Below are 8,037 nucleotides of genomic sequence, written 5' to 3' on the forward strand. Positions count from 1 at the left end.
ATCTTTGGGCATCATTCCTTTGCTTTAAGAAACTTTAAGCTGGGCATCAGTCATTCACACCTGTAATTGTAGCTATTCAGAAAACAGAGATCTGAGGATCACAGTTCTAAACCAGCCTGAGCAAGAAAGTCCATGAGACTCATAGCCAATTAACCAGCAAAAAGCCGGAAGTGGAGATGTGGCTTGAATGGTAAAGCATCAGCCTTGAACAAAAAACTAAACAAGAGTGCAAGGCCCTGAGTTCAAACCTCAGTTACTTGTATGCACACACACAAAAAGAAAGCTTTTAAACTCCACTGGGCCACATTATAATGACACCATATCTTTGAATTTCAAACAATAGCACACCACATGATCACTCATTTACTTTCTCACCAGATCTGGATGCCAGTGACTTTTGGTCATTTCCAAAACAGCTGCTACCACATCCTCCACAAATGAAAATCCGCCTTCACTGAGGCTCATCGGGAGATTGTCTGCCTCAGGCAGCCTCAGAAGAGGAATCTGAAGAATGACTGAGTGTGGTTGGGGGATAACTATGAAGAGGTCCAGCAAACATTTGCCTGTGTAAGTTCTAAGCTTTATTTTTAGAACAGTCATTGCTTTGTAACCATGCTTAGCATTTTGGAATACCATCCACTGGCCTGTTTTACTCTCTCAGAGAGAGTAAAACTATGTGGGGATGTTCACAGGAGCCATGGGGGCCACGGATCAGTCTTGCCTGGTTGAGGAGTAGCAGATGCTTTCCTAAGAAATGGTCACCTGAGATCTGAACCCAAACTGAAGACAAGACTTGGGGCTGGGCAAATTTAGCAACTTGTCTGATCCCGGAACTGGGTCTCCCTGTCTTTCCTTCCGTCACGTAACCTGGAAGAGGCAAGGTGGTGACCTCAGCATGAGTGCATCTCATGGCTGAGACATCAGGTGCTTTATGTACTTTTCATAACCCTCTACTCCTTCCTACCACGGCTGGGGTGCCCAGGACCAGAAGCGCCTGCACATTTCCTCTAAGGACCTTGGGCTTTAGGCTCTGGAGCTTAGTTTGTGTGTGTGTGTGTGTGTGTGTGTGTGTGTGTGTGTGTGTGTGTGTGTGTGTGTGTGTGTGTGTACTCAAGGCCTCATGCTCTTACTTGCTACTCAGGAGGCACTCTACCATTTGAGCCCTACCTCTACTTCTGGCTTTTTTTCTGGTTAATTGAGAATAAGAGTCTCTAGGATCTGTCTGCCCACACTGGCTTCAAACCACAATCCTCAAATCTCAGCCTCCTGCGTAACTAGGCTTACAGGAGGAGACGCTGAGGAGAAGCAATAGAACAGGAAAGAGTAGACATAGAAAGAAGAGGAAGCTGTAAGGAGAAGGGATGAAGGAAGCTGGAGGCAGGAGAGTGGGCGGAGTTACAAAGAGGCTAGGAAGGAAGGAAAAGGCCTCATTGTTCACAACCCTTTGCCCTTCCCCTCTTCCAGCTAAGCCCTGCCTTCTCCTGGGGCCATGTCAGAAGGGGAGAGCAAGGACAGCTCGGGCAGTGAATGTCCTGTGTGCTATGAGAAGTTCCGGGATCTGGACGGGGCCAGCCGGACCCTGAGCTGCGGCCATGTGTTCTGCCATGACTGCTTGGTCAAGTACCTGCTGTCCACCCGGGTGGATGGGCAGGTCCAGAGGACCATTGTCTGCCCCATCTGTCGCTACGTCACCTTCCTCAGCAAGAAGAGCTCCCGCTGGCCCTCCATGCTGGACAAGAGCTCACAGACCCTGGCCGTGCCAGTGGGCCTGCCACCTGGGCCCTCACCCGACCGTGGGACCCCCACAAGCCCCCTGGCCATCTCCCAGCCAGTCTGGAGATCATCCTCAAGCCAGGGTGTCCAACTTCCCTTGGACCCGCTGCCCAGCCTGCCCCGGGAATCACAGATCTTCATCATCAGTCGTCATGGGATGCCCCTGGGGGAACAAGACAGCGTGCTGCCCCGGCGGAGCCTGGCAGAGCTCTCCGAGGTGTCTCCAGCGCCCAGCTCCACCCGCTCCTTCTGCTGCCGCTCTCGGGCCCTGCTGCTCATCACCCTCATTGCTGTGGTGGCTGTGGTAGCCGCCATCCTGCCCTGGGTGCTGTTGGTGAGGAAGCAGGCATGAGCCACATCACCAAGAGGATGACTGAGGAAGACCTGGCCTCAGAGTTGCTTTGGTAGCTGTCTTGTTCCTTTGCCAGGCCAGCCATGGCCAGGGTGAGAGTAGAGGTAACAAATGCAGATGTGGATCAAGGCTTCCAGGGGAGAGGGCCTGGGCAGAGATGGGGCCGGAGTGGGGCTAGGTTTAGGCTGGAGGTTGGAGATCTGAGCCAAGCAGCTCAGCCTCCATGTCCCACCTTCAGTAAATCCTTCACCCTCTGGGAATAGAACAGGCTGGAAGATAGCTGGTCACTGCCCTCCAGTGGAGTCACCAGCCCTGAAGTGCAGACTTTACCTGCCAGGAGACTTTCCCTGAAGCCAAGTGGTCCTCCCTAGGAACCAGGAACTTTTGAGGGCCTCCATCATACTCAATGGGTGGCCAGTGGCAGGCCTGGTCCAGGCCAAAATGTCCACCTAGGTAGACTCTCCAGCTTGCCCTGAGGAACAAACAAAAAGGTCGGGGACAGGACTCAAACACAGCTTTCTCAGAATCTTGGCACCCATATTTGACCCTCATGGCATTCCACCCCCTCAAGTCTTCCCTGCCTCCAACCCAGAAGATGATCTCAGAGGTTATGACCCTGGGTTTCTGGGCAGAAGCGGGAGGGGGACAGCAACAAATAGTCACCCTGAAGAGCTGAGGCCAGGACAGGAAACAGTGGTTGACTGTCCCCAGAGTCAAAGGTCTCTCTCTCCCCCAGGCCCAAGGAATGGGCTTCATTTTAAATCTTGGGGTTCTCAGGGTGGAATGAAAGGCAGGGAGTGAAGGGGACACCTGCCAGGTGAGACTTGAGTCAGCAGAAAACTATGCGGGCAAATTAACCCCTGGGGGCTTCTGCTTCCCTACCTGTCAAGTCCTCCTCCTCTTCCTCCTCCTCATGACCCAACCATCCATTAGAGGCCACACCAGCCTGGCCAGTTTCTGAGGTGGATTCTCAGGCTTAACAGGGTAAGGAAGGGTGGGGAAGAAAACAGCTGGACTTGTCAGGGACGCTGTATCGCAGGTGTTGCTGCTGCACTTGCCAAAGGCCACTGCCCTAGGGGACAGAACACTGGACTCTGGTGGGAACTTTTGATCAAGTCCACCTCAGGTGGACCCGAGATTGCATCTCACCTAAGGAGTGACTATTTAAGGAAAGTTCTGGGCTGGTTCATGGAGGGGTTCACCAAGTCAACTCATACTTTTGGATTGAAAACAACAAAAGCTTCCAGTGATTTTTTTACAGATGGATAAGAGATTGGCATTTAGTATGTGCCAACAGCTCAGCACTCCAACACCTAAACTCCTCTCACACACTTTTTATCTGTGGGGAGAAAGGAATAGTATTGTAGCTCTTTTTGTTGTTTTGTTTTTGTCAGTTATGGGGCTTGAACTCAGGATCAGAGCACTGTTGATGAGCTCTTCAGCTCAAGGCTAGGGCTCTACCACTTTGAGCCACAGCACCACTTCCAGTTTTCTGGTTGTTCATTGGAGATAGGAGTCTCACAGATTTCCTGCCCAGGCTGGCTTTGAACCATGATCCTCAGATCTCAGCCTCCTAAGTAGCTAGGATTACAGGCATGAGCCACTGGTGCCAGCTGAACCTCTGTATCTAGTCCCCAGATAGCTGCAGGGTCGCCTTTGGGGACCACTGGGGCGGGGGGAACCATATTGCAGGGGAGACTTTAGACAGGGAGAGCTCTTCTAATGTACTTGCAGGCCTCTGTATACTCTTTTCAAAACTCTAGAACATAGGGGCTACTGGTGGGAAGGGAGAAAGCAGGTGGATTATGTAGGGAAATATTTATTATAGGATCAAAAATAAGGTTAACTTTACAAACACTCTGAAGAGTCTGTCTTCACCTCAGCCAGGCTGCTTCAATCAGTGGCACAAATTTCTAGGGACTTCATTTGGTATCTTTTCAGATTCTGTTGTCTTTAGCAAAAGTGTCTTTCAAAAATACCCAGAGTGGGGCTGGGGATGTGGCTTAGTTGTAGAGTGCTTGCCTAGCATGCAAGATCCCCAGGTTCAATTCCTCAGTACCACATAAGCATAAAAAGCTGAAAGTGGTGCCGTGGCTCAAGTGGTAGAGTGTTGGCCTTGAGCACAGAGAAGCTCAGGCCTGAGTTCAAGCCCCAGGACAGGCAAAAAAAAAATTATATATATTCAGAGTGTTTCCATAAACTTCAGCTGTGACTTGTGGATGCCACTTATTTTCAAAGGATGTCAAAAGCTATTTTTTAAATAAAGGTATCTATTTTCGCAAAGATTTCATCCATTGACTCAGTAATGCACATGAGAAGCTCTCAGATTGGACCTTTAGAATAATAGTGTGTGTGTGTGTGTGTGTGTGTGTGTGTGTGTGTGTATCTTCTGATACTGGGGCTTGAACTCAGGGCCTCCAGTTCTCATATGTTTTTTCTGCTTAAAACTGGCACTCTACCACTTGGGCCACAGCTCAACTTCCACCTTGTTGCTGGTTCATTGGAGAGAAGAGTCTCTCATAGGCTCTCTTGCCTAGGCTGGCTTCAAACCACAATCCTCAGATCTCAACCCCCTGAGTAGCTAGGATTACTGGCATAAGCCACTAGTATCCAGCAAATTCTGAAAGTTTTATAACCTACTGTGCAGCTGTGGCTCAGAATAGCAGTTAAATTGTTGGCAGAAATGGATATTGTTAAAATTCTTACCAAGGGAAATTTGACATTACCTATCAAAATTTCTATGTTGACCTAGCAATTTGTATACTAGAAATATAACCTCTAGATAAACTGGTATATGTGGGCAGTAACATGTACTCTAGTATATAAGTAGTAATAACAAATGATCAAGGAAACCCTAAATGCTAATCAACTGGTTATTTAACTATAAAGAAAGTAAGAAAAAGCAGGCACCAGTGGCTCGTGCCTGTAATCCCTAGCTACTCAGGAGGCTGAGATCTGGAGCATCATGATTCAAGATTTTAGCCTGGGCTGAAAGTCTTGTGGAGTCCACAATAACCAGTAAAAAACAAAAACAAAAACACAAAAACCAGAGCAGAAGGGAAGCGCTGGTGGCTCATGTCTGTAACCCTAGCTACTCAGGAGACTGAGATCTGAGGACCACAGTTGAAAGCCAGCCTGGGCATGAAAACTCCTGACAGTCTTAACTCCAATTTACCACCTAAAAGCCAGAAGTGAAGCAATAGCTCAAGTGGTAGAGCACTAGCCTGGAGCAAAAAGTTCAGAGACAGCCAGGTCCTGAGTTCAAGCCCCAGGATTACCCAAAAAATCCAGGAGGAATGGATCAAGTAGCAGAGCACCAGCCAAGCAAACAAAGTGAGCAAGCTCCAGATCCTGAGTTCAAATCCCACCCTATACATATCAGTATCCATTCCCACCAAAGAAAAATGAGAAAGAGAAAACAAAAACAGACATGAGGGCTGGGAACGTGACTCAGTGGTAGTGTGCTTGCCTAGCATGTCTAAGGCCCTGGGTTCGATTCCTTAGTACCACATAAGCAGAAAAATAAGGAAGTGGCGCTATAGTTCAAGTAGTAGAGCACTAGTCTTGAGCTAAATAGTTCAGAGACAGTGCCCAGGCACAGAGTTCAGGACCCATGACAAAAAAAAAAAAAAAAGAACAGACATGAATGACATGGACCATTTCCAAGATACAATGGCTAATGGGAACAGACCAGGTGTGAAACACTAGACATTGGTTACTACAATTTATGTAGAAAGAGAAAGCAATGCAAATTTACATTTGCATTGCATTATTTCTGCATAAGGAAATTGAGAAGATGCACAAAAACCTTGTAACCATGATTAGCCAAGGAAGGAGGAGAGAAAGTTTCACTTTGCCTTGTCTTTTATGTTGTTGTTGCTGTTGTTTGTTTGTTTGTTTGTTGTCCATTATGGGGCTTGAACTCAGGTTCTGGGCACTGTCCCTGATTCACTTTGTGCTCGAAGCTAACTCTCCACCACTTAAGCCATAGCATCACTTCCAATTTTTGAGAGGTCAACTGGAGATAAGAGTCTCACGGGGATGTTTCTGCCCTGTCTGCTTTGAACTGCAACCTCAATCTCAGCCTCCTGAGTAGCTAGGATTACAGGCTTGAGCCACTGGCAGTTTTGTTTGTTGTTTGTTTGTTTTGTGTGTTGGTCTGGGGCCTGAACTCTGGGCCTGGGCGCTGTCCCTCAGCTCTTCAGCTCAAGGCTAGCGCTCTACCACTTGAGCCACAGCGCCACTTCCAGCTTTTTCTGCTTATGTGGTGCTGAGGAATAGAACCCAGGGTCTCATGTATGCAAGGCAAGCCCTCCACCATTGAGCCACCTTCCCAGCTGCCCCTTTTTTATTATTTTTTTTGGGGGGTCCGGTCATGGGACCTGAACTCTGGGTCTGGGCACTGTCCCTCAGCTCTTCAGCTCAAGGTGAGTGCTCTACCACTTGAGCCACAGCTCCACTTCCGGCCTTTTTTTTTCTGCTTATGTGGTGCTGAGGAATCGAACCCAGGGCCTCAGGCATGCAAGGCAAGCGCTCTACCACTGAGCCATCTTCACAGCCCATCCCCTTTTTTATTTTTTTTCTGTTCGTGGGGCCTGAACTCTGGGCCTGGGCACTGTCCCTCAGCTCTTCAGCTCAAGGCTAGCGCTCTACCACTTGAGCCTCAGTCCCACTTCAGGCTTTTTCTGCTTATGTGGTGCTGAGGAATCGAACCCAGGGCCTCATGCATGCAAGGCAAGCACTCTACCACTGAGCCACCTTCCCAGCCCCTCCCCCTTTTTTATTTTTAAGCCAAGTAAATGTATTATCTATTCAAAAGTGAATCTGAAAGCCAGAGGAGTAGCTCAGTGGTAGAGAAAGTACTTAGTATGTCAGAGAGCACAGGTTCAATCCCCAACATCCAAAAAGAAAAGAATCTACTTGAAAAATATTACAGTGTCTTCAGTATACACACTTGTTGCCTGGTGAGGATCCTGACCCAAGAACATTTGAGAACTGTCAAACCACTGATCCAGTAGCTCAAGGGTATCAAGTACTAGTGCTATGCAGCTGGTTTGTCGGGTTAGAAACAGGACATGCATAACAGGCATAAGTAGTGAGTAAGAAGTAAGACAAGAAGTGTAACCTCAGTGTTCCTAAGGCCCTGTGGATTTCTTTTGGGCTTAATGTGTTTACTTTGATTTTCTTTTCTCCTTTTTTTTGGTCAGCACTGGGGCTTGAACTCAGGACTTCTCACTCTTGCTTGGCTTCTTCCACTTGAAGTTGGTGCTCTACCACTTGAGCCCCACCTTCACCTTTTTATTTTTTTTTTGTGCTAGTGCTGGGGATTGTGCTAGTCCTATCGGCATGAGCCACCAGTTTCCTGCATCACTTGCACCTTCTTGCTGGTTAATTGGAGATAAAGAGTTTCACAGATTTGTCTGCCAGGATTTCCAACTGCAATCTTCAGATATCAGCTTCCTGAGTAGCTAGGACTATAAGAATGAGCTACTAGCATGTGCCCTTCCGCTTTTTTTCTTAAATACTATTTACTCTTTGCCAGCATCCCTGGCTCACACCTGTAATCCTAGTTAATGGGAAAGCTGAGAACTGAGCATTGCGGTTCAAAGCCAATTGGGGCAGGAAAGTCTATGAGATTCTTAACTCTAATCAGCCTCCCCCCCCCAAAAAAAAAGCCAGAAGTGGAGCTGTAGCTCAAGAGACAGAATACTATCCTTACCTCCCATTATTACAAGAACCTTTTCTGTGTGTGTACACCAGTCCTAGGGCTCAAACTCAGAGCCTGGGCACTGTCTCTGAGCTTATTTTGCTCAAAGATAGTGCTCTGCTATTTGAGCCACACATCCACTTCTGCTTTGTGTGTGTGTGTGTGTGTGTGTGTGTGTGTGTGTGTGTGTATTTCTGCATGCACA

At 48.0% G+C, this 8,037-nt stretch overlaps 1 protein-coding gene across 1 annotated transcript; it reads left to right on the top strand.

Moving 5' to 3' along the window:
* The first annotated feature begins 1,489 nt into the window (after positions 1-1,489).
* Positions 1,490-2,125, top strand: Rnf222 (ring finger protein 222). The gene has a single exon (XM_042670732.1). The coding sequence runs from the start codon at positions 1,490-1,492 to the stop codon at positions 2,123-2,125; it is 636 nt and encodes a 211-aa protein (XP_042526666.1).
* Positions 2,126-8,037: the final 5,912 nt, after the last annotated feature.

Source organism: Dipodomys spectabilis, unplaced genomic scaffold (genome assembly GCF_019054845.1).
Source record: "Dipodomys spectabilis isolate Male_0828 unplaced genomic scaffold, ASM1905484v1 ptg000576l, whole genome shotgun sequence".
Taxonomy (NCBI): Eukaryota; Metazoa; Chordata; class Mammalia; order Rodentia; family Heteromyidae; genus Dipodomys; species Dipodomys spectabilis.

Excerpts from the sequence above, each read along its gene's own strand:
- Rnf222 (XM_042670732.1), top strand. The coding sequence starts at position 1,490 with ATGTCAGAAGGGGAGAGCAAGGACAGCTCGGGCAGTGAATGTCCTGTG.